The following is a 25219-nucleotide window of genomic DNA, read 5'->3' as shown; positions in this document are numbered from 1 at the left end:
CTATTCTTATTAAAATAAACTATTCTTATTAAATCCCGTCGATTTTCTGATTTTCGGATACACATGGTGGGGTTATTAAGATAGAGCTCTAGGTATTCTTGATGGCTGCCAAGTCCAAGTAAGTCAAAAGGGCATAACGGGTATCGACGCCAGAGACAAACGTGCAAGTGGCGGAGGTATCAGTCCCTCCACCCATCTGAGTGTCTTCAAGTCGGGTAGACACATAGCCTGAAGGTGTTCAGAAATGCACATGTAGACTCTACATCATTGATGGAAACAATTCTCTGATCAGAGTGACTATATGTCTGTCAGACACACATCCTCAAGGTCACTCTCTCTTTCTCTAACCTCTCGTCAGAAGTACCTCTCCCTCTTCATAGTCCACTCATTTGACCTTTGCTTCTTTTCCCTCTCTCTAACTGTCTGGACAGTTAGTCGTGACATTTATACACCCCATGCACACGACGCCCCCTTCTCTCAAATTTCATTGATTGTTACTATTAGCACCCTGCTTCTTTTCACAACTTCGATAGAGACGCAGAATTAGAAAAAACAGTATTTTGTTAATTTTCGGTGTTTTGTTGTATCACTGCATGTCATTCCACTAATCCTCTAATCTTCTCTGCCACTTACTGATTGAGAAACGCGTCAGTGCGTGGCTTGGCACACTTCACGTTTTTTCATATCTCCTTTTGAGGTAGTGGGGTTTGAAAAATGATTTTTCAACGTTCATTTTTTAAAGCGTAACATGTGGCTTCATTTCAAGTACAAAACCCTTAGGGGAGGAGAAAGTGTGGTCAGAGAAGAACGTGCTCATATGGGCGATGGGAACGGGGGTATTTTATGTTTTTGATTTTATGGGGATGGGAATTGGGGAAAAAAAATGAATGATCAACACCATAAACTGATCAGGAATCATATAAAAGATCAAGAGATGAAATCCATGATTTGACAGATTTGACGTTTTCAGTATGACGGGATTTTTAAATATAAGTTAGCTTGAGGAAATGTCTATTTCTCTGATGCCATTTTTCTGCCACTAGAGTTTTTTGTCTATAGTTGCTCCTCTCGGTGTACCTTTCTCTCTCTCTCTCTCTCTCTCTCTCTCTCTTTTTTTTTTTCTTTTGTTTCTCAACCCTCTGCATTCGAAACTTATTAGTTTTCCAGATGTACATCGACGCTCCTGGTGAACTTTCTGGCTTTTTAATGGAGCATACTGCTACTCATGTCGTGGTAAGCACTCTCTCTTTTTGTAATTCTAGAACAGCTTTTTTTTTAAATTTCAGGTATTCGATACAAGAGACCGACTTTTAAAACGTGGTCTTATAACTCATGACGAAAGGATTCGTTTGGAACTTGCAACTTGGTATCAGTTCATGCATGTGCAGGTCTGTATACAACCTTTTAAATGTATTTAAATACATTCTTTCCAATTTCAGCCACCCAAGCAGAGAAGAGAACAAGGACAGAATAGAAATTTCGAGTTTTTCACAGCAGGGCGCCGGAACCCACAAGTGTTCGCCCGCACATGGGCGGTTAGTCCGGGGGAGGATCTTCCAGTGGAGATGCGGGAGAAATACAAGGGCAAAGTGTGGGCTCCTTACCTAGGACTGCTCAACGACACAGATGGAATGTTCGAAAGGACATTCGCAAAAGGTGAAATGGGCTCGGTGAGTTGTGAAAAATAATTAAGATCCTTTTTATCAAATCTTTTCTTGATCCTGGTACGCTATGTCAACCGTCCTGAAGAAGTTTTTGAGCTCGAACAAGTCGCCGAACGTGGAAACGATTTCCTGTTGCCTGACAGACCAGCGGTAATAGTAACATACACTTGTAACCTATATATTAATTTTCAGCCATGGAACCAACCCACCTTTTCAATTTACTATGACGCGTTTCCAAGTAGAAAGATTACAGTCAACGGACAAGCATGTGCCCGATTTTCCCTATGCGTCCGTGACGTGGCAGACAACTTGGCTTACAATGAAAAGCATCACGGCTCCACAGCGACATGCTCCCAACTGGTTAGCTCAATATATGGTGTGGTTCGGAGTTTGTATCTTGCAGAGGTTTGTTTTTGATAGGGAATTAAAAATAGTTATATTCTTATTCAGATGGGATGTTGGTACCAGCACTCGATAAAAATCAACAACATGCCTAGCAGTGAAGACACAAAGCAAGAGGATTCTAGCACTAAGCATCTGGATTTTATTCATGCGTACTGCACTGCCTCCAAAATAATGAAAATCCCACCTCCGCTACCCACTGAAGTCGTGGATGATGGACATGATGTGGAGGTCACTACGAAGTTTGTCTTTGAACATGATCACTTCGAAAAAGAATGGAGTCGTGGACTCAGTAATTGGAAGGAAAGGAAAGAAGGTGTTCAAACAAATATCTTCTTTTATGATGTTTATTTGGGAAAGGTCAGAATTCCAATAGACTCGGCTATTGATATCATAAAGGTGAGATTTTTTTATTTACTTCAGTAACTTGTGGTTAAACAGTGGTTATTTTCAGCTGGCCGAGAACCTTCAAAAAGATTGCTATGAAAGGATGATGACAGACAAAATCTCTGTAACTGTGAAAGTTCAACTACTCAAAGACTTCTTGAGGAGAAACAACCGCCACCCTGATAATCAGCTATATGTTGTTAAATCTGTCGTCGACGTAGAACATTCAGAATGAACAACTTTCTATTGGTACTGATTATCAATTTTAAAATGATTGTTTTGTTTGAATAAACTATTCCTATGTTAAGAGAGTATGGGTTTGTTTAGGAAATATCCTCATTTTCACTGTTTGTGAAGTCAGTTGTGTTTTTTTGCTTTCAGATGATAAAAACTGTAAAAGAGTATTGGGTGAACATATCCGCGTATTGCCGTGAGGGAGTTCAAGAAGCTTACAAGTATTTGAGCTCCAAATTTTTCGGAAATCGAATCCACTTTGTCACTCTCAACAAAATGAGTTTTGAACCAACTATTATTCGTTTTCCACCAAACTTGAGAATCAGAATTCAAGAATTATATACTTGCGCCGACATGAATATATTTTCTGTTTGAATTAATAATTGCTTGTGATTCTCATAATCAGATAAATAAAATTATATTTGAACAGTCTCGATGTTGATTCACAGTCAATGTGATTTGGAGTTAACCGAATGTACCGGAGAAGATCACAAACTTCAAAACGGTTTTTAATCAATTATTGAAATTAAAAGCTGAATCTTCATATTATTCTTTTCTGTTGTTTTCCGTAAACATTTTGAAAATTCATTCATTTCAACCCATAATCCCGGAAGGACTTTGAAATCGTCCCTCTGATAGTCAGAGGTACCATCTCAAAGTTCATTATAAATTGAATAACTTCCGGACACGAGGCTATGAGTTGAGATGAATGGTAAACTTCAAATCACATTGATTGTGGTTCAACTTCGACACTGTTCAAATAAAAATTTTTATTCTGACTAGTGACAACCAATTATTAATTCAAACAGAAAAAACAAAGATAAGCAAAAACATGAAAAAATGTGTTCACTGGGGTTCCAGCTCTGGTGAAACGATTGTTAGCTGAAACTTCCATCCATATTCATCCTCGCTATCAAACAGTTCCACTTTCAGTTGGTTTTCAAACTTTGTTGGAATAGTTAATCTTCTAAAAACAGTATAATGCAGTAGTTCTTGAGCTATTTAGAAATGTTACCTGTCTCCTGTCAGCTCGTCTGTAAACTTTCCCGTAATTTAACAATAAATCCTCTCGTAGTAGCTAGGCAAGTGATACTTGTGATCGATGGAAAAGCTCAAGCAAGTTCCCACTGGTTTCTCGTCCACAATCCATTTTTTGATGAGTTCATTGCACTCTGTCGTTGTTATATCCCTATGAGATAGACAGTTGTGAATTTTCTGGTTCTCGAGGTTGATATACACTTGAGCCCAATCCACTTGCTCACCGCATCCATAAATTTTTAAATACTTCGCGCTTTTGATATGCTTGTGATAGAAATTTTTCTCTTTTTTCGGGTATAATCCAACAATTTTTTCAAGTGGATAACTCGCCAGGTCAGCACATGCTTCCATTGCATCCAATACAACATTCATGTCGGCGCAAGTATATAATCCTCGAATTCTGATTTTCAATTCTGGTGGAAAACGAATAATCGTTGGTTCAAAACTCATTTTCTTGAATGTGACAGGGTGGAGACGATTTCCGAAAAATTTGCAGCTCAAATACTTATAAGCTTCTTGAATTTTCTTACGGTACAAGACAAATTCCACTCGTTTTTCTTCCTTCTGCTCATGTTTAACTGTTAACATAAGGAAACACTCAAACGGGACTTTGAGACCATTCCTGAATCAGCAAGGCGTGCTTGCAGATCTTTCAACTTATTTTCTTCTTGCTCCACAAAACCATCAGGTTTCTCCGGGTACTCTTCTTCTTGTTCTTCAGGGTTCCTTACATCGACGTCTCCCTCTGTCACTGCATTTGCATCTCCCCAATAATCGAATCCAAACTCATCAACATCCCTCGATGAGCCGTCCGTGTTGTTTGCCACGAGGACTCTTGAAGGACATTCACCCTCCGGATATTTCTTATAAACTCCGAAATGATAGATTGTGTCATCAATGAACATACAGTTTCTTATTGGTTGGAAGAATTTGATTTTCAGGGGAGCCGCTTTTTCCGCTGAACGAATAGAAGGGCACTGTGTGGCAAGGCGAAGTCTAGAAATAACTATTGTGAATAATTAATTTTTAAAAGATTCTCACCTCAAGTTTGCGTTCATGTAGATCAACACTTTTTTGAAACTGTCATAGGAAAGAGGTCGATTGGAATTCATTCTGAAATCAATAAGAATCAAGGAAACGTTGCAATAAAAGGAAAAAGGGAATGAGAAAAATGGAGATGGCAGGGACTAGGACTCCTCTCTTAATTACACAATCTCAACGAGGCTCATCTCATATAATTATCCATTCACCTGTCTATTCTCATTAGCACTCGCACCATCTGCTCATGTTGTAGAGCAGTCCCCAGTATTATAAGAAAAAAATGAAAAAGATGGAGAAAACTTGAGAATGAATGACAAATAACAATTCATCAGGCATAGCCGGTATAAAATGTCTCTTTTAGAAGACGATTTTGCCCTTATTTTGTTGTAAAAAGTTATTTTATGTTAAATTTGGTTTTTTGGTAAAAAATGATAGCTTTGCTGCAAAAAAACCTTGAAAAATATCCGTAATTTCGAGTAGACAAACAAATTTTTAAAGTTGATCCTCTAGGCAAAAGGAGTGAAAAATCTTGAAATGGCGGAAAGAAGATCCGAAACAGTGAAAGCCGAATTCCGCTCAACCCTGGTTCTCGCTAAGCTATCCAGTGGTGATAGAGAAGAAATCGTTGGTTGGATATCATTGAAAAGTGTTGGCTGAAACAGAACAGTTCTGCTTGACGGGAAACTGAATAAGACAATAGCTGAAGGGCAATGACTTTGCACGATATGTTAATAGGATTGAAAGGAGGAAAGGTTTTCTGACTAATGATGTGGCAACGGACTATGTGTGTCTTTCCCACGGATATCTTACGTTGCATCAGTGAACGTCTCTCTTTTGCGAGAATAGACAGGATGCGGGGTTAGTCATCCTTATTCTCAATCTGTGTGTGCCTTGTCACAATTGGCAGGATAATTGTTGTTCACACTCATCTCGTCAGAAATTATGTTACATGTGACATGTGAAGTGTCGTATAGCGAGAATGGGGTTTTGGAATTTGTGAAAATCTTCTGAAATATGTATCATTCCACAAAACTAAAAACTTTGTATTTAAAAAAAAGTTTATTGGGTTTATCACACAAAGACATCCTACAAGTGTAGCCTTATCCTATCGATAAATGCAATGCACGGCATCTTCCAGTCCTCATCTCCAGTTGTTAATTCAAGGACACGTAATGCAATTGGATAGAATTGTTTGAAGCTTGTTGGAAGTGTGGCATCCATCAGTAATTGTTGATCTCCAATTGCTTCAAAAATATACTCGAATTTTGGGAAGAACTTGTCAAAGTAATTGTTGTCCAAAAAGAAGTTGCAGATATAATGGAGGCAATTAAGGATTTTGGTTTTGTTGGAGCAACGGTTTCTGAAAATTAATTAGATATAGTTATAATTAAATTATTACCGATGGGAAACTTACTTTAAGAGAAAAGAGAGTGTTGGGGCAGACTTATGATGTATCGGGTAGTCCGATTGGTAGATATCATTGATTCTGCAGACGATCTCGCTGCACGATTGTAAGTCTTCTATAGTCAATGGAATTTCGTCTTCAAATGCATCCTCCAAAATCTCCGTTGCCATATCGAGTAGTTCCAAGATCATGGGTCGATTATCCGTAGCCATATAGTGTTTCAACGCCTGGTTGACAGCTTTTAAGTTGTGTGCACTGATAACTTCGATTCCTTGGATCCATACTGGAATTCCACCGATAATGGCTACCTGCTTGATCTTCGGACATCTTTCCATAACTTTTGAAAACCAGTGATTTGGCAAAATGTTGAATGAGACATCAAGGGACAGCAGCTCAGGCATCAGACGGTTGCACTCCAAGAATTGTAGTAATTGCACACGATTGCAGCAGTTTTCCCGGCGACAGCTCGTTTCACAGGACATGTTGAGCACCTTCAGCTTTGGTAGATTGAAGATATCAATAAGATCCATAGACGACTGGAATTTCAGATTCCCGATGGAGAGTACTTCCAGATCTTGAAGTTGGGAGATTCCCGACAGGTTGTTGAGTCGAGTGCCACTGATGTTGAGGCTTCGGAGATTTGGAAAGCCGGTGCAAATACTTTGGAAATCCTCCGCTGTCAGAATCCTGTTGTAGATGCTCAATGATTGGAGTTGAGGGAGCATATTGATGATCGGTGTAACCCATTTCCGGCAGAACATCCTTCTTGTCTCATAAACCTCCGTATCGATGTTGAGGAGCATCAATTCCTTCTGCGAATCGTCATTCAAGACGTGCTCTAACACTTTCACGATATTTGTTGGTCGTTGCATGACTGAAAATAATTAAGTTTGATATGTTAAGCCGAAATCTTGATTCTACTTACTCATCTCCTTATGATAAAGATCTTCAAACTTCGTCTCCCCATAAGTGTTCCGTCCCATGTGACTCTCCAACCAATCGAATCGGCCGAGCGTCAGCGATCTCAGGTTTTGGGCACGGAAGAGTCGGATCGAGTTGTCGCACAGCCAGAATCCTTTGTGATCTACTTTGGACACTTTGATCATGGCGCAGAGTCGAGTGTAGAGTTCAGGGGAATAGTTGGTGAAGGTTAGTCTGAAGAGATCTTTCAAAATCTTTGAACTAGAAGACTCGGAGAGTGGGAAGTTGGTTGGATGGATGGACCCTGAAAATAAGGTAAGTATGGTACGGGAATGGCATGGAATTGATAGATTTTGGTCGGTCTTATTGTATGCGTGACTATCTTATTGTATGCGACTGTCCTACTGTAGGCTACTGAGAGATTGCATGTGAAGTATGTGTCTACTGTTTTTGAAATGTAACCCACTTTTTAAGCGCACACCCATTAACAACCCTTAACATACCTTCGGCTAATCCATTGGCAACTGAAGCAGCAGCGATGACTTGAAGAGTTGGAACTTCCATTTCGGCTGGTTGACTAGGCGGTGAGTACGTAGAGATTTGATCTGGAATACAATGAATTGGGGATCTATGTAGAGAAGGGAAAGGAGAAAGGGGGACAAGGAAGAAGGAAAGACTGCTCACAGATTACTGTGACTACTACAGTAAGAACGTTGCGTATTGATTCTTGTAAAGTCTGCAGTGCACACTTGTTGGCGTCCTGCGTCCTGGCTTGTGGGAAGTCTACATTATGCTCTTATATGTACAGTAACTTCAAGAAGGGCTCACAGATTACTGTGACTTCTACAGTTTGAACGCTGACTCCGCACTGCGTCTTGATTGATTCCTGGAAAGTCTCCAGTAACAAAAAATCAATATTAATAAGATAAGGACAGTATTTCTTACAATAAGGAACCACTACGTATCCTAGATACGGGAATCCTAAAGGAAGAATGAGAATGAGATGACTGCTCGCAGGTTACTGTGACTACTATGTATATAGCCCGCCCATATTAGGACGCACTGCGTCCTGCGTAAATGCTCCTGGCAATTCTGGAGGACTATATCTAGTCAGCTCCCTGCGTCAGTTATCCCGATGAACCCCCCTACCACCACCTTCCAAGGAGCACCAGTGCCTGAGGGTACCCTCTTGTTTCCTATTGATTTTGCCAGAAAATACATAGAAGGACTGAAGGCGGACAAAAAAGTCGGCCAGATTCCAGGCGGATACCTTCCTGTTACCACTTCATATGCATAAGGACTTTCTGGATTCGTAGAAGAGATGGGAGTATCAGTTGAAGAAGGTAATTATAGTTATTGTATGACTTATTCAGTTGGATGAAGCTGAAAACCGGCTAGCCGAGCTCAAAGAGCAGCGGAAGAGAAGGAGATGGTGCGTCTGGAATTCAATAAGAAAGATTTGAAAGTTTTCTAAGCAGCACAGCAGACAAAGAAGACTGTTAGTAGAAAACGCAAGGCACTTGGATCAAGAAATAGTTAATTGTATTTTGTAATTATTTATTCAATCAATAAATCGTATTACAAAAAATTATTCTGCACAAATCTCATCATTGGCCTCGCCGCGTTCCTGTACGCTGTCAAACATCTCTTACTCTTCCCGAATTTTCTGAGGCTCCCAACAACTGTTCTCCAATCGATACCTTGCCTTTCCGCCTCCGTCGTCTCCACGGCATTCAGAATATTGTGCAAGAATCCAATGCATGGAACCTTCCAGGACTCCTCCTCAATCGATAATCCAATGACTCGGAAGGCAACTAGATAGAATTTCTGGATGTTGAAATCCAAGTTTTTGGTTATGCTCGGGTTATCCACAACTTGAAAAATCGATTCGAATTTTGGATAGAAGGCGTTGAAGTAGGAGTTGTCGAGGAAGAAATTGCAGGTGTAGAATAGGCAATTAAGGATATCGATTTTGTGTGGAGGCTCGAGAAGTTGGTGGTGTCTGAAGATGAAATCATGTTTAAGAGGCCAAAAAATAGATCTCACATCATCAGCATCACAAGAATTGGGGCACTTTCATCTAGTATCGTGTAGTCCCCTTGATACTTTTGGTGGATTTCGCAGAGGACTTCTGAGCAGTCTTGGAGCTCTCTCTTAGCAGTCAAATCCATTACATTATCCAAAACTTCCATCAAAATCTTGAAGAGCTCCATGAGCATTGGGCGGTTGTGGAGGAGCATGTAGTGGCGAAGAGCTTTGGTGATAGATGGCAAGTTGTGGCTAGAGATTATCTCGATGGCACTGGTCAGGTCCGTCTCGGTGATTGGACCTAGATCAACATCTTTTGGAACTCGGACAATATTGACGCCGCAGTTTCCCAGTTATATCAAATTTAGTTAAACTTATTATGATTTAAAAACTGAAGACGTGGGGATTCTAAAACTCCGTTTTCAGAATATTTATTGCGTCAAATTGAGCCGAGATATGACGCATTGAAACGGGAAATTTCGAAACCAAGTTTTTTGAAACCATCACATTTTGACTGTGCAAAAAAAGACATACTTGCAAACCGGGCCTAAACGGGCCGACACGGGCCGGCTCGTAACTCGCGTCAAACTCAATATTATGGGATGAAAAATATACCAAAATGTAGATCTCGACGAGTTCTATGTCCGTGACCTACTAAGGGCCGGATGGCTATTTGTTTATGGCCGTGAAAATAGGCCAAAAAAGCCATTCTAGCCCGGCCCGCGGCACATTAACGAATAGCCATCCGGCACGGAGTAGGTCACGGACAGAGAACTCGTCGAGATCTACATTTTGGTATATTTTTCATCCCATAATATTCAAGACATTTTTTCGCTAATAAAGTTAATTCACGGTTTCCGAATGTCTGGTTTTGAAACGTCCCTGAAAGCAGATTTTGAATCCCCCCGCATCCCCTCTAAAACTCCAAATCTACTCACCAATAACCGACAAAACCTCCAACTTTGGACATCTATTCATCACTTTTCCCATCCAGTGAGTCGGCAATCCATTGAAGGAGACATCCAAGTACACCAGCTCCGGCATAACCCTGTCACATTCCAAAAATTGGAATAGTAGGTCTCTAGGGCAACACGGCTCGCGACAGCTCCTGAAAAGCCATGACACAACATTGAAGGCTTTATGTATAACTTACCCCTCACACGACAAACTCAAAACTTTCAAGTTCGGAAGGTTGAAAATGTTCACCAAATCGTGAGCCGAGCCGAGTTTCAGATTACCAATCGACAAGACCTCTAGATTTCGGAGGTGAGAAATTCCAGACAAATTTTTAATTCGAGTCCCACTGATGTTCAGCTTCTGGAGGTGTGGAAATCCGGAGCAGAGAGCTTGGAAGTCGTTTTGCTCAAGAACTCGACCAGAGATGCTAAGGGATTGGAGTTTCGGAAGCATTTCGGCGAGCGGCGCGATCCAATTGGGAAGGAACATCTTAGTGGTCTCGTGGACCTCAGTGTCGATCGATAAGCTTAGGAGATCCTTCTGCGAGTCATTATTCAGACAGTCCCCCACAATGGCTACGATGTTGATGGGGTTAGAGAGGTCTGAACAATTTTTTATCTGGGGATCTTCTAGAATGTCCAAACTTACCCATAGCCTTATGCTCCAAGTCTTCAAATACTGCAGCGCAATTGCTACGAGAGCGTTTCCTCATATAAGCCTGACACCAGCTGAACCTTCCCAACGCCAGGGATGTCAAATTTTGGTTTTGAAAGAGTTGAATCATGTTTCGACAGATCCAAAAACCCTGGTGGTTAGCAGTGGAGAAGTTGAAGGTGTGGAGGAGCTTCGTGTAGATCTCAGGCTCGTAGGTGGGCAGGGTGAGACGGTTGAGCTCAGTGAGCACGTGGCAATTTGGATTGAAAGGGAAGCGGGTGGGGTGAAGAGTTCCTGGAAATAGAATATAAGTCAGGATCTTGGGCTTCCACGTTTGGAGTTTTGAAAGTACTCACCATCGATAATTCCCTTGGCAATAGACTTTGAGACAAGGACGTGGAGAGGCAGAATTTGCATATTTTGGTACTTTGGTATCGATTGATAATTATCCTGTAATAAAACCATGCTTATAGGGAAACTTTAATATCGCGTTAGTATGCAGTTATTATGGTAAGAAAAAAAGGAGTCGATAAGTTTAGACGATTCAAAAATAGTTCGGTTGCAGAACCTCCCACTTACAGTACCCTCATAAAACTACAGTACCCCTACAAGGGAAGTCTTTGGAGATGTAGCTTTCAAACTATCTATAAATTTGGTCTTAGGAACTTTCGACACCGTGGGGCCCATTTCTACAATTGGAACCGGGTAAATGTCTCTGCAAGCGGAGTTATGAGCTCTCAAACTTTTCATATGGATAAAAAGAAGGATTCGCCGATTTGACCATGTGAAAAGTTTGAGAGCTTATTACTCTGCTCACAGAGACATTTAGCAAGTTTTGAGTGCAGAAATGGATTTCCCGTAGTCGAAAGTACCTATAACCAAATTTATAGATTGTTTGAAAGCCGTATCTTCAATGACCCCCCTCTTCAAATCCTATGTTTCGAATTCCCTACCCAAAAGTTGAGTAATCCGACAAAAATGTGTCATACAGAAAGTTAAGAGTGGCGCGCGGCGGTTCATTATAAAGGCGGTGATCTTTTCAACTTTTATGATGTAAGACTTACGACACACGAAGAAAGGAGAGAGAGAGAGAGGAGAACAGGAATTCAAAAAAAAACTATGGCGCCAACATTTTCTATTTCCGTTTTTTTTTTCAATTCCTAATGCAGAAATTAAAAACTTTAAATCATATTTAGCGCCTATCATGACTAGGTTGAGAATTGAATACAAAATACTGTACTTATGGAGGAAACGCGCTCTACTGATAACCTAAATAACTAGGAGATGAATGCAAAAATTTCTAATACTCATCCTCCGTCAACTGCGGGTTACCAAATCGATACTGCTATAAAAAGAGACCTGATGGGAAAACAAACAAACAATCCACGTAGTCAATTAGAATAGACGTATTCTCATTAGGCGGTTACCCCCCTCCTATATGTAGTTTGCTCATCCCTCCTGGGATATTTAGTGACAATATGCAGGACTATATGGCTCTGGGAATTTAGATATTAGAGATCTGAGATTTTTGGGCGTCAGGGTACTAACACTCTGAGGAAGTTGAATATTTTGAATATCGCTGAATTACAAGGACGTCCTATGTTTAGCTTCCCGCCTTCCTCGTCCCTGGGCCGCAGCGGGGCAGGTGGTGTATGTTATGAAAACATATTTGTGTATAAGGTGACCTTTAGCAGTAAGTCGCTTGTCCCTCCACAGAGTAAGGGGTAGACTTACTGGCCTAGATGGGTACCAGATATAAATAAGAAGCATTTGCTTTTTCTTTACTGTTTTGTATGTTCACCTAACGAAAACTTGGCAGGACCAAATAAGGGGAAACAAAAAAGTTGGTTGGCGAGGATTTCTAGGTCAGCACCTTCAAAGTCACTAGGGATTTTTAAGCGATGATTTTCCATTTTCGTAGTTGACGACTTCTTGTGGTCCCCCGGGGTAAAAAAAAGTTCTCAATTAAAAAAATAGAGCTCTAGGTGTGATTTATCTACTAGATCTTATCCAATTGTTACCCTTCTCCTGCTTATACTCCCTTTGAGCCCGTCTAACTTGGGAAGGCCTCCAGGTGACCGTGGAGTTATGGGTCGTGACCTATATCATTGGAAAGCTGAGAAAAAGGCAACCTTATGACTTGTCAGGGGTCCAAACTTTGACCTCGTTTTTCTCGAATACCAGACCTCGAGGGCAAAAACTGAATATATATTTGGAATCAGCGTTTTCTCAGCTTTCCAATGATATAGATCACGTCCCGTAACTCCACGGTCATCTGGAAGCCTTCCCTAGTAAGTGTAAGTACTTAATAACCCGCTCGGTCTCCTCTTGACACTCCGCCTCATGACTGATAAAACTAAGCTGATATACGTATTAATGCCACTGTTACATCTTTCATGTTATAAAGTTAATCTTTATCTTTTTTCAGAAAACTTTCAAAGATGAGTCAGTCTTCTGGAAACCGCATCCCCCGTCATACCGCTACCAGGAAGCCACCAGCACCTGTAAGCTTTGTACGTTTTTTTTTCAAAAAATTTTCATTATTTTTAAGGTACTGATGCGGGAGGACGCTGTGAAGCAGTACATCAATGGGAAGCTAGGACGTGGAGCTCCTGTCAAGATTCCAGGGATGCCGGAGAACACGGTATGAGTACTCCATGGATAATCTAATTCTGAAATTATTTTTTCAGCTATACGTGCCAATCGACCAGCTCGGTCGACTTCAGGAAGTTTTAAGAGGAAATAAGGAGTATCAAGAGAAGATGGTAAGTTGGTCAACGTAACAATTAATTAGTAGCAATTAATTAATTTTAGAAGATTCTGACATCCCAGCTGGCTCTCCTCGAAGCGATGAGGATGGAAAAGAAGAGATTGGATGAGCTCAACCTGAGAGAAAAAGCGAAGCTGATTGCGGACACTGTAAGTTTAGAGAAATTTCTGAAATTTGAGATTTCTAATATGATATATGTACTTTCAGATTGCTTACAACCATCGCAAGCGAGTTTTTGAGAGTGTTGTGGAGGATGAGAAGAAAAAGGAAGCAAAAGTTGTCAACGTGGACAACAGAAAACCGTTTGCCAGCAGAAACAAGAAATATTGTTAAATTTTTGATTTTGACTCTGTTTTGAAACTTTTCTTAATAAACCGTGTGCTTTGATTTTGAGGCTAGCTGAGAATGGAAATGCGCTCCATTGAGAAATTGTGTTTCGGGAGAAAGCAAGTGCGCTCTACTGATAATTTGAACTTGATTATGGTAATCTCCTGGGGGTATTCCTACGGACCTTCATATTCTCCTGTGACCGTATCCCAAGTAGTCCTTTCCTATTTCTTAAGTACTCCCCATTTCTATCCTACAGTACGTTCACCTGAACCTACAGTACTCCGTTTCTACCGTACTCTTTTCCAACGCCTACAGTAGTCTCTCCCTATTCCTACAGTACCCTCAGCCCTACTGCCCATACTTGTCAACCGGGCCGAAACGGGCCGACACGGGCCGGCGCGTAACTCGCGTCAAACTCAATATTATGGGATGAAAAATATACCAAAACGTAGATCTCGACGAGTTCTATGTCCGTGACCTACTACGGGCCGAATGACTATTCGTTAATGTGCCGCGGGCCGGGCTAGAATGGCTTTTTTAGTCATTTTCGCGTTTTTCGGCACTTTTTGCCGGCCCGCGGCACATTAACGAATAGCCATCCGGCCCGTTGTCAATCACGGGCATAGAACTCGTCGAGATCTACATTTTGGTATATTTTTCAGCTCATAATATTCATTTTGACGCAAGTTACGAGCCGGCCGTGTCGGCCCGTTTCGGCACGGTTGACAAGTATGCTACTGCCCGTTCCCGTTTCCTACAGTACCCCCTCCCTTCTGTTTCTACAGTACTCTTATTCCAATTTCTACTTTACCTTCCCTCACTCCTAATTATCTTCTATTTCCTCTCCCTTCTCCCACGTCATCACTGTCCATCTCATCCATCATTCTTTACCTTCTATTTGCTCTCCCTCTTCTCCACCTACACCTCCCTTCTTTCCACGTCATCACTGTCCAAAACCATCTGCTCTTTTATTAGCGTCCCTATTCTATTGTTCTCCACAAGGCCGTACGAGAGGATTAGAGAATTGTAGTAGATAAGATCTACTTTGTTCTAAAACACTGTGTGTATGTGAGTGTATTTACCCAGACTCTTCTTATTCTTTTAGGTCAAATCCACCTATCTTCCCTTACTAGTCAGTGACAGTGTCCAACGCTCTAGAGCCTTCAAAAAAGTTTGAAGGAATTCTGACCACTATTAGTAGATAGCTCTCAAGAACACATGATACACTTTTAGCCTTCCTTGACTTTAAAGATTGAATGCTTGAAATCAAACTTTTGCGCAACAATCATATCAGAATAACGGTTATCAGTAGAGTGCGTTTTCAACAAAAGTTCTATCGCAGTTAGTTTCTACCAATCCTACTGTAGCTCAGTTTTCACAGGTTCCACAGTAGTCAGGTGTTCATAGGAGTCTTACAGTATGCCAGTTCTTGCATTAGCCCAGATTTCACGGATCCTACAGTAGCCTAGTTTTTGTGGATTCAACAGTTGATCACTTTCCACGAATCCTACTGTAGTTTAGTTTCTACTAATCCTAAAATAGTTATTCACTCTATTTCTACAGTACCCTAACCTCCCCCACATTCCTCTTTTTCCCATGGCCGCTGGCCCTCTCCTCCTACACCTCCTCCCCATTAAGCACAGTGCACTCTGTCCATAACGCCCCTCAGCATCTGTCCAACGTGCAGATAGTTTTTCCCAAAACTCCCTCTCGGAGAGAGAGGACATCTCATTTCCACTTTCACACACTCAATACCGTTCAGTCCCTACATTCTCCCTTCTTTCTTATTACGCTTCCCTTAGGGCCTCCTTATTCAATGGAACCCTTATAAACCCTTCACCAACTAATAGTGAGCTGATTATCAGTAGAGCGGTTTAGGATTCCACAGTAACCCAGTCACTACAGTCACCCGGTTTTTACAGTCTCCAAGTCCTTACAGTAACCCGATATCTACCGTAGAACTCCTTCCCCATTTCTACAGTACCCCTCCCCCAGTTTTACAGTACTCTCAATTTCCATTCTTACAGTACTCTCTTTTCTCTTTCCTACCGTACTCCCTTTCCTCATTTCTACAGTATTGCTCAAGCGAATTCCCCAAATCGTCACCAGAGCTCATTTCCTAGACATACTTCCCTCCATTTTTTTTCTTCAAAATTCAAAAATTGTTTTTGAGTACGGTAGGTCAAACTACAAAAACTTTCCCAGAACCCGCGGCGCGCGAACTATTGATTCCTCCTCATTCTTTCCATCCACACTCCTCATTTTTTGGTCATTTCGCCTCCTGGGCTTCCCAGGACCTCGTATGTGGTGCGCGCTCCGGCGCACTCACGCCATCTGTCCGCGCGCGACTCCTCTGCTGCGTACACACACAACGTTCACCTTTCCCCTCCATTTTCATTCAGTCTTCCCCTCATCGGCCCTACCGACCACTCCTCTCCTCATTTCCTCTCTCGTCTTCTATTTCTCTTCTCTCCTCTCATCTCCTCAATCCCCCTTACCCAATCATCGCTTATTCCAGGTACCCTCAACGCAACCGACTCTCGATTCAAAGCGAGAATAATGGACGCCGATATGCCGGAAGTGGATTTGGAGCTAGTTTGGGCGAAACTTTGTCCTGGACTCGACATCATCTTTCGACGTGAGAACATGTCCGCCAAGTACTACATGGGACTGTACTCGTGAGTTATTCATTTTGATTTAGGAGGTTATTGAAGGGAAGCTAGGTCACGCATTGGTAACTTTGGTCATAAGTTGGGCCATGTATGGGGAAGTTAGGTTATGTTTTGGGAAGCTAGGCCATTTATAGAAAAACTAGGCCACGTATTGCAAAGCTAGGTCATGGATGAGGGAACTTAGGTTATGTATGGGCGAGCTAGGTCACATAGTCAACAGCTAGGCTACGTACAGAAAAACTAGGCCACGTACAGGGAAGTTAGGCCATGTAGAGAGTAGCTAGACCGTAAATGACATGGCTGAACCAATTTTTTGATTTTAAGCTTCTTTTTGGGATCCTAGGTTACCTTTTAGTATCTTAAGCCACTCTTTAGAAAACTAGGCCACCTTTTTCGTTTTCTAAATTACCATTTCGGAACCTAGTCCATCTTTCAGGATCCCAGGCCACTTTTCTCAGCTATCTCTTTCATTTCCTAGGTTACCATTTAGGATCCTAGGCCACTATCAATTTCTAACTACATCCAGAATCTCCCCTTATTTCAGAACCGTCTACAACTACTGTACCAACCTCACCGCCGCCCACGTGCCAGCCACCGCGGACGCCCAACTAAACAACAACTTCATCGGGAGTGACCTTTACTCGCATGTGGAGAACTACGTGACCGCCTACACGACGGCACTCTGCAAACGTTGTGAAAACTTGGACGGCGAGGCGCTTCTCGACTTTTACACCAAAGAATGGGACAGCTATCGATTCTCGGCGAAAGTCTTGGACGGCGTATTCTCGTACTTGAATCGTCACTGGATTCGTCGTGAGATTGATGAGGGTCGCAAGGAGAGATATATGGTTTATATGCTGAGTATGGTGCTCTGGAAGCGTGATATGTTCGATACACTCGAGCACAAGATTATTCCGGCGATGTTGGAGCTGATTCGGTTGGAGCGTACCGGTCACACAATCAATAAGCGGTTCATCTCGGCGGTCGTGGAGAATCTGGTGGAGCTTGGCATGGATGATACGGTATCCGCGAAGGAGGAGGATGCGAAGAGACTCGATATCTACAAGAACTCGTTTGAGAAGAAGTTCATCGAGGCGACACGCGACTTCTATACCAATGAGGTCAGCGTGTTCCACATGGAGAATGGGTCTTGCACGGATTACCTGATCAAGGTGGAGACGAGAATCCAACAGGAGGATAATCGAGTGACACTCTGCCTCCACTCGTCGACGGGGACACCACTATCCGGGTGTTGCAACGATGTGATGATCACGAAGCAGCTGGAATTTATTCAAGCGCATTTCGGAAGACTTCTTATGGATAAGATGGACGATCACCTCGCGAGAATGTACAGAATGTGTCTTCGTGTCGAGAATGGGTTGCCAGCTCTCCGTAAAGCGCTCAAAGAGCACGTCCAAAAAGAGGGATTGGAGGCGTTGGAACGTGTGGCTACTGAGGCGTTCAACGACCCGAAGCTCTATATGAGCACCCTGTTGGAAGTGCACGAGAGATATCAAGGACTGGTCGATCGCTCGTTTAGCAAAGAGCCCGGATTCATGAAGTCGTTGGATAGTGCGGCGATCGAGTTTGTTAATAAGAACGCGGTGACGTTGCGCGCGCCACCACAGTTGCAACCGTTGAAGTCGTCGGAGCTGTTGTCCAGATATTGTGATCAGTTGTTCAGGAAGAGTGCGAAGATGCCGGATGAGAATGAGATGGATGATATTCAGAAGAAAGTGGTGAGTTGGGTTGGGATTTGGGGTAAAGGGGAAATGCGCTCTATTGAGAATGCTGGAAGTGCGCTCTACCGAGAACGAGTGCGAGAGAATCCGCGCGTTATTGTAAAAATGCGTTCTGAGAATGTTGTAAGTGCGCTCTAGTGAAATTCTACCATCCGTTGTCTTGGTTTTGGGAGAATGCAAGTGCGCTCTACTGTAAATCCTAGCTAAACTGAAATTCGAGAGAATGAAAATGCGCTCCATTGAAAACCTGAATTTGCGACCTACCGAGAATCTAGTAAATGCGCTCTACTAAGAATTTGGCTTTATTGCGAATCGAGAAGCTCTGAAAGCGGTGTTTTTGAGAATTTTGTAAATGCGCCCCACTGAAAATGTTGCAACCGCTCCTATTAACCCTCCCCATTTCTTCCAGGTAACCATCTTCAAATATCTCGAGGACAAGGACGTCTTCCTCAAATTCTACACAAAAATGTTCTGCAAACGACTGATCGGCGAGCTTTCCGCCTCTGACGAAGCCGAGTCGACGTTCATCCAAAAGCTCACCGACACATGCGGATACGAGTTCACGACACGTCTCACAAAAATGTTCCAAGACATTCAAGTCTCGAGGGATTTGACGTCGGCATTCAAGGAGAAGTCGGCTGACGACAAGAAGTGTGCCGAGTTCCAAGCGATGGTGCTGAGCTCGGGCTCATGGCCGAACTTCCCGACGTCGGGATTGAAGCTTCCACAACAGTTGGTGGTGACGATTGAGAACTTTGCCGCACACTACCAGACCAAGTACACCGGACGCCGTCTCAATTGGCTCTACTCGCAGTGCCGTGGCGAGGTGACGACGACTGCTTTCAAGGGAAAGAAGTACGTGTTCGGAGTGACAACACCACAAATGTGTACGCTTTTGTTGTTCAACGAGCAGACGACGTTCACAGCTGAAAACATTATGGAGGCGACTGGTATGGATGGAAAGTCGACGAAGGCCGTCGTCGGATCGCTCGTCAAGAATCAGGTGCTCAAGTCGGATAAGGCGTTGGAAGGAGACGAGGTGCCACTCAATGCGACGATCACTCTGAATGATGGCTATACGAATAAGAAGGTGCGCGTCGACTTGTCGAAAATGACGATGAAGGCGGAGCCGGTGAAGGAAACGGATAATGTGCAGAAGGGTCTGGATGAGGATAGAAAGAATATGATTGCGGTGAGTTTATGGACTTTAGAGAGTGAAAGAGTTTTGAATTCATTTCAATTTTTTGAAAAAGTGGAAAAATAACCGATTTACAAGATCTGTTGTAACTCACGTCATATTGATGCTAGAAACGTTTTGAAAACGGATTCAGAATCCTCACGCCCTTTGTTTTTTAGTTATATCAAATTACTTCAAATCTGGTACTTCTCAAAACCTGAAAATGTGTGGATTCTGAATCTGGTTTGAAAATGTTGCTAGCTTCAAAATGATTCGAGATACGAGGTATCTTGTAACTCTCGTCATATTGACGCTAGAACAGTTTTGAAAATAGGTTCTGAATCCTCATGTCCTCAGCTTTTTATTTATATCAAATTTATTCAAATCTGGTATTTCTCAAAAGCTGAAAATGTGAGGATTCTGAATCCGTTTTAATTTTTTGAAAAAGTGGAAAAATAACCGGTTTACAAGATCTGTTGTAACTCACGTCATATTGATGCTAGAAACGTTTTCAAAACGGATTCAGAATTCTCACGTCTTCAGTTTCTGAGTCATACCAAATTTGTTTTTACTAAATGTACTTAGAAAGCTGAAGATTTCAGAATTCTAAATCTATTTTCAGAAATTTTCTAGCGTCAAAATGAGCCGAAATACAAGACATTTTGTAACTCGCGTCACATAGACCCTAGAAAAGTTTTGCAAATGGATTCAGAATCCTCACGTCGTCAGCTTTTCAGTTATGTTGAATTCAATTATATTTGCTACGGTTAAAAACTGAATACGTAAGGATTCTGAAACTGTTTTTGAAATTTTTGTAGCGTCAAAATGAGCCGAGATATGCAGCTTTGAGTTTGATGGTTTTTTTTTTGAAGATTTGCCGAAAATCACCAAAACTTTGAGATTATGTAACTCGGTTCATTTTCAACTTTTCAAAAAATTTAAAAACAGATTCAGAATCCCTACATTTTAAGCTTTCTAACCACATGACTTTTAATTTTGCAAAATTTCAATTCCCCTACTTTTTCAGGCCTCCATCGTGCGCATCATGAAAGCCCGCAAGTCGCTGACTCACACGAATCTGGTGACCGAAGTGATCTCTCAATTGTCGGGACGTTTCAAGCCAAAGATTGAAATGATCAAGCGGACCGTTGGATCGCTCATCGAGAAGGACTACTTGAAGCGTTCCGAGCAACAACGCGACTTGTACGAGTACGTCGCCTAAGCTGGCTGGCTACAGTACCCTCCATTTGGCTACAGTACACCTCCCAACGGATTGTTTTCTTTCTTTCTCTCTAATTTATTTTTTGTGTAACAGTCTTCTTTTTGCTTTTTTGTAAATTTTTTTGGTTCATTTTTCTCGTTTTTTTCCCACCGCCTAACTTTTGAAGTAAAAATAAAATTTTGAGAACCAATTTATTGAGTTTTAAGCAAAATCAGTAACTAGATAGGTTGCAACTGCGCTCCACTGATACTTTGAGAGTATAAAAAAGAAAGTATAAGATTGATTTTTGAGAGTATAAAAGAACAGAAAATAGCCACGTGGCGTGTACTCCTCGTGGACAACGCGATTTTTGGAGACGTTTAGCTGTATTTTGAACCAATTTTGGGACTTTTTCGCAAATATTAAATTTCTATCTGTTCTTACTGTAGCATTTGTGTACTCTTGGTGGACAATATGGGTGTTTTTTGTTTGAATAGGAGCTAAGGCAGCTGTGAATATCATAATGTTTTATTGAAAGTTTTAAGGGGCAAAAAAATATAGAAAAAAATGAGATAGAGGGAAGGGTAGGGTACCAAAAATTTAGCCTATGGGGGATAACTGTAGTCAACTTGTGTGTAATTATTGCGGTTAACTTGCGAGGGATTACTGCGGTTAACTAGTGGATGATTATTGCGGTTAACTTGCGAGGGATTACTGCGGTTAACTAGTGGGCGATTATTGTTGATTTGTGGGGGATTACTGTAGTTCATTTGTGGGGGATTATTGTAGTTCATTTGTGAGGGGATACTGTAGTTAAGTAGTGGTTGCTGACTATTGTTAACTTGTGATGGGTTCCTGTAGCTTCCTTGCGGTGCCTGACGATTGTTGATTTGCGGGGGATTACTGTAGTGAATTGGTGCGCCAACATAGAATAACGGTGGTGGATTACTGTAGTTGTTTTGTGGGCGCTGACTATCGTTAACTTGTGATGGGTTACTGTAGCTACTCAGCGGGTGACTGACAACTTGTGAAGGATTCCTGCGATTAGCTAGTGGCCGATTACTGTAGTTAACCTGTGAGGGATTACTGAGAGGGGAATTGATGTAGTTACCTCCTGGTTGCTGACTACTACTAACTTGTAATGGGTTACTGTAGTTCATTTGTGGGGCTGGAGCATAGAACACTTGTGGGGGATTACTGTAGTTGTTTTGTGATGGCTGACTATCAACGAGTCCCATGAGATTACTGTTGCCATTCGGTGGAACAAGACAATATATAATTTGCAGGGGATTACTGTAACTACCTGGTGGGGGGAGGCCGTAGTGAATTGGTGCGCCAGCATAGAATACCGGTGGTGGATTACTGTAGTTGATTGGCGGAGGCAGACTGTTGTTGACTAGTGGAGGATTACTGTAGTTAACATGTGGGTTATTCTGTGGTCTGAGAGGATATTGTTGGCTATTACGATACGGGTAATTAGTCCAACGACCGCTATACGATAGATTACTATTCTGAAGATTACGGCGTTGAGGGGTAACATCATCCACGTCATCTGGATGACCTTCAGATTGCTGATCTCCATCATCTGAAGATTCGAACACTGTAGGGTTCGAGTCTTGACCATCAGAATATTCATCTTCTGGATCAGCGTACGCATAGTCATCATAGAGACCATCATAGTAATCTTCTAAATCGTCTTCTTGATAATCCTCCTCCATGTCATCTGAATGACCTTCAGATTGCTGATCTACATTATCTGCATCTTCCTCCACATTGGCTGGTTGGTCTTCTGAATCTTGAAAAAAAAATCAAAGTACGCGAAAACCTTTTCAGATATGTAGAACTTACCATCAGAATCCAATTGATCGCCAGCAACTGCTTTCTGTACCACAGCAGATTCCTCATCTGACTCCACAATTAAGAACTTTTTCAATTCTTCCATAATCTCCAGAACGGCAAAGTTTTTGGCTAGCTGTTCGACATCACCTAGAAAATAGTTATGATCGGGGGAAGTGGAAATGCGCTCTACTGATCTAAAATATGTGTACGTGCACAACTACTTTAGAGCAAGTGCGCCCTACCTCTCTACAGTGAATGCGTTTTAATAACGCTGTAGTGTACCAAAGCTGTCGTATTGTGAATTCCAGCGTGCACAGGGGGCAAACGTGCTCAACGGCTCTGCAGTAAACACCGCTGTACAGCAATTGTGCTCTACCGCTCTAAACCAAATTGCGCCCTAAACTAACCTCTAACAGTTGTAACCTTCCTATCGAACGGACACATAATTTTTCCATCCGCCATTTGCCGTCCAACACAATCCTCACACATTGTATGCCCACAATTTGTCAAAATTCTCGGGGTCAGCTTCTTCATAATTGAGCTATATCTATGGAAGCATATCTTGCAGTCCATAATTTGAAAAAAGGGTAGAAATCGTATAGAGAGAAGAAGACAGTGGTAATGAATGAATTTATGGCTAGCAATTGAAATGAGAGATAGAGCGTGCAACGAGAGTTTTAGAGAAAACAATTTTTAGGTCTGAGCAAAAGAGAGGTGATAAGAGTGATGGTTTCGAAATGTTTCAAAAAATCAGAAAATAGATTTTCCCTCCTAAAGTTTTAAAATAAAAAACTTCTAAAGCGATTTTTTTTCAAGTTTTCAAAAAAAAATTGATCAATCATAAATTATAAGTAGATTGCAACTGCGCTCCACTGATAATCAGATGTGTTCTCTTCGTGGATATAGTGGATTTTTGGGGACATATAATTTTTTTTAAAGGTTTTCAAACTATTTTTCGTAAATTTCACATTTCTATCGGATTTTAATGTAGATTTTGTGCATTCCTCGCGGGCGAGACAGTTTTCGAACGGCGAGTGTGTTTTGGGATGTTTTACCGGTTTTTTGGGGGATTTTAAGTATTTTCTGTTCTTCAAGTGAAAAAACTGTCCTAAATTCGTAAAAGCGAATTCGGTAATTTGTCAGGTGTTTTTCAGAATACGACTTCTTTACTAGAAAAAAGAAAAGAACGTTTCAAAACGTTCAAAAACCAAACAAATAATTAAAATCGTCCATTGCTTTTCGCCAGTCCTTCTGCAAAAAAAGTCGATTGAATTCCGTTTCAAAACAAATCATTTTTCTTACCAGGTCTCATTGTGACTCATTATAGTAATCCTCATCCTCATCACCATAATCGTCATTATCATTGTACAAAAAGTCTCGATCATCTTGATAATTGTCATTATCACTGTTGTGATAGTATTGATTGTAAGGATTATAACTGTCCACCGAATCCGACTGATTATCCTCGTACTGGTCCACGTCATCTGGCCAGCCTTCTGGATTCTGACGGACATTGTCCTCTTCTTCCACATTATCCGTTGAGCTTTCTGAATCATGTGCGTCATCTGGATACCCTTCTTCTGAATCCCCTTCATAATCTTCAGGATTATAATCCGGCCAATTCTGATCATCATCCACGTTCTCTGCGTCGTTATCATCTTCCAAATTTTGATTATCGTTTTCTGAATCTGAATCCCCGTCGTCTTCATCTTCATTAGGGTACCCATCATAATCATAATCATAATCATTTTCCCATGGATCTTCTCCGTTAAATTCTCCTTGCTCATCTTCTCCGAAATTGTTGACCGAGCCATCATCGTCATTGTTATCATTGTACTCATCAGATAGCTCATTCTCATCAGAATCAGCTGCATGATCTTCTTCTTCATCTTCTTCATACCGGGCGGTCCAGTCATCATCGTCATTGTTATCAGTGTACCCGTTTTCAGAAGTTCCGTTAGCTTCAGAATCCTCAAGGTCAGAATCCACAATGCTCCCGTAATATCCTGAAAAAGCAATTGGGCAAAATAAGAGTAATGATGTACAAAGAAGTGGTAAACTACAAAAATGAAGATATATTTTTGATCTTTCAAGTCACACTTACTTCCGACTTCTTGACGGACAACTTCTTGGACCACAGGCTCACTAACAGGTAACACCGGCACAGAATCCCGCTGAGTTTTCAATTCTTCCAGAATTTCCAGAATAGCAAAGTTTTTGGGGAGTTTTTCGACATTACCTGGAAAAGAGATACGTTGTGTCGGTGTAAAGGCGCTCTACTGATCCAGAACTGTTGGATTGTAGGTGCAAATGAGCTCTACCGTAGTATAGTTATCGAGCCCCATAAGTCTAGAGCAAATGCGCTACATCGCTCTATAGTAAACGCGTTTTACCGTTCTAAACCGAGTGTGCTCTTCTGCTCTACAGAAAACGCGCTCCACAGTTCCACAGCAAACGCGCTATACAGAAATTACGCTTTATCGCTTTACAGAGAACACGCTCTCCGTTCTACAGTAAATGTGCTCCGCCGCTCTACAGCAAGTGCGCTCCACCGCTTTACAGCAGATGACCCCTTATCTAACCTCCTACAAAAGTCATAACTAACCTCCTACAGCTGATGTTATCTACAGTTCCTACGTGCTCAGCTACTTTTCAGCAAATGCGCCTCATTGTTCCACAGTAAAAGATCCCTATCGCTTTGCAGTATAGTGTACCATAGCCATCGTGCTTTATTACTCAACAGCTAATGCGCTCTAC

General features: G+C 41.7%; 8 protein-coding genes across 8 annotated transcripts; 4 read left to right on the top strand and 4 right to left on the bottom strand.

Moving 5' to 3' along the window:
• Positions 1-1167: 1167 nt before the first annotated feature.
• On the top strand, positions 1168-2688 carry GCK72_004158 (uncharacterized protein; the record flags this gene model as incomplete). The annotated part of the gene is made up of 7 exons (XM_053724505.1): positions 1168-1233; positions 1287-1388; positions 1440-1656; positions 1750-1814; positions 1857-2069; positions 2115-2465; positions 2521-2688. 7 exons carry the CDS (start codon positions 1168-1170, stop codon positions 2686-2688), a joined length of 1182 nt encoding a protein of 393 aa, XP_053588699.1.
• Positions 2689-3740: 1052 nt separating this feature from the next.
• GCK72_004157 (uncharacterized protein) lies at positions 3741-4175 on the bottom strand (the record flags this gene model as incomplete). The annotated part of the gene is made up of 1 exon (XM_053724504.1): positions 3741-4175. One exon carries the CDS (start codon positions 4173-4175, stop codon positions 3741-3743), a length of 435 nt encoding a protein of 144 aa, XP_053588698.1.
• Positions 4176-4306: 131 nt separating this feature from the next.
• GCK72_004156 (uncharacterized protein) lies at positions 4307-4837 on the bottom strand (the record flags this gene model as incomplete). The annotated part of the gene is made up of 2 exons (XM_053724503.1): positions 4307-4721; positions 4767-4837. The coding sequence occupies 2 exons, from the start codon at positions 4835-4837 to the stop codon at positions 4307-4309; spliced, it is 486 nt and encodes a 161-aa protein (XP_053588697.1).
• Positions 4838-5852: 1015 nt separating this feature from the next.
• Positions 5853-11148, bottom strand: GCK72_004154 (uncharacterized protein; the record flags this gene model as incomplete). The annotated part of the gene is made up of 10 exons (XM_053724501.1): positions 5853-6126; positions 6181-7045; positions 7097-7396; positions 7596-7697; positions 8793-9094; positions 9139-9421; positions 10059-10228; positions 10274-10679; positions 10726-11025; positions 11088-11148. 10 exons carry the CDS (start codon positions 11146-11148, stop codon positions 5853-5855), a joined length of 3063 nt encoding a protein of 1020 aa, XP_053588695.1.
• On the top strand, positions 10712-11035 carry GCK72_004155 (uncharacterized protein; the record flags this gene model as incomplete). The annotated part of the gene is made up of 1 exon (XM_053724502.1): positions 10712-11035. One exon carries the CDS (start codon positions 10712-10714, stop codon positions 11033-11035), a length of 324 nt encoding a protein of 107 aa, XP_053588696.1.
• A 2024-nt stretch (positions 11149-13172) lies between the features above and the next one.
• Positions 13173-13834, top strand: GCK72_004153 (uncharacterized protein; the record flags this gene model as incomplete). The annotated part of the gene is made up of 5 exons (XM_053724500.1): positions 13173-13235; positions 13283-13375; positions 13422-13496; positions 13546-13650; positions 13709-13834. 5 exons carry the CDS (start codon positions 13173-13175, stop codon positions 13832-13834), a joined length of 462 nt encoding a protein of 153 aa, XP_053588694.1.
• Positions 13835-16390: 2556 nt separating this feature from the next.
• Positions 16391-20644, top strand: GCK72_004152 (uncharacterized protein; the record flags this gene model as incomplete). The annotated part of the gene is made up of 4 exons (XM_053724499.1): positions 16391-16509; positions 17048-18242; positions 18655-19437; positions 20450-20644. The coding sequence occupies 4 exons, from the start codon at positions 16391-16393 to the stop codon at positions 20642-20644; spliced, it is 2292 nt and encodes a 763-aa protein (XP_053588693.1).
• A 584-nt stretch (positions 20645-21228) lies between these two features.
• GCK72_004151 (uncharacterized protein) lies at positions 21229-23035 on the bottom strand (the record flags this gene model as incomplete). The annotated part of the gene is made up of 3 exons (XM_053724498.1): positions 21229-22418; positions 22472-22609; positions 22870-23035. 3 exons carry the CDS (start codon positions 23033-23035, stop codon positions 21229-21231), a joined length of 1494 nt encoding a protein of 497 aa, XP_053588692.1.
• Between the last annotated feature and the right edge of the window lie 2184 nt (positions 23036-25219).

Source organism: Caenorhabditis remanei, chromosome II (genome assembly GCF_010183535.1).
Source record: "Caenorhabditis remanei strain PX506 chromosome II, whole genome shotgun sequence".
In the NCBI taxonomy this organism is placed as follows: Eukaryota; Metazoa; Nematoda; class Chromadorea; order Rhabditida; family Rhabditidae; genus Caenorhabditis; species Caenorhabditis remanei.
Note: the sequence above shows the minus strand (reverse complement) of the source record. Positions and strands in the feature narration are given on the sequence as shown.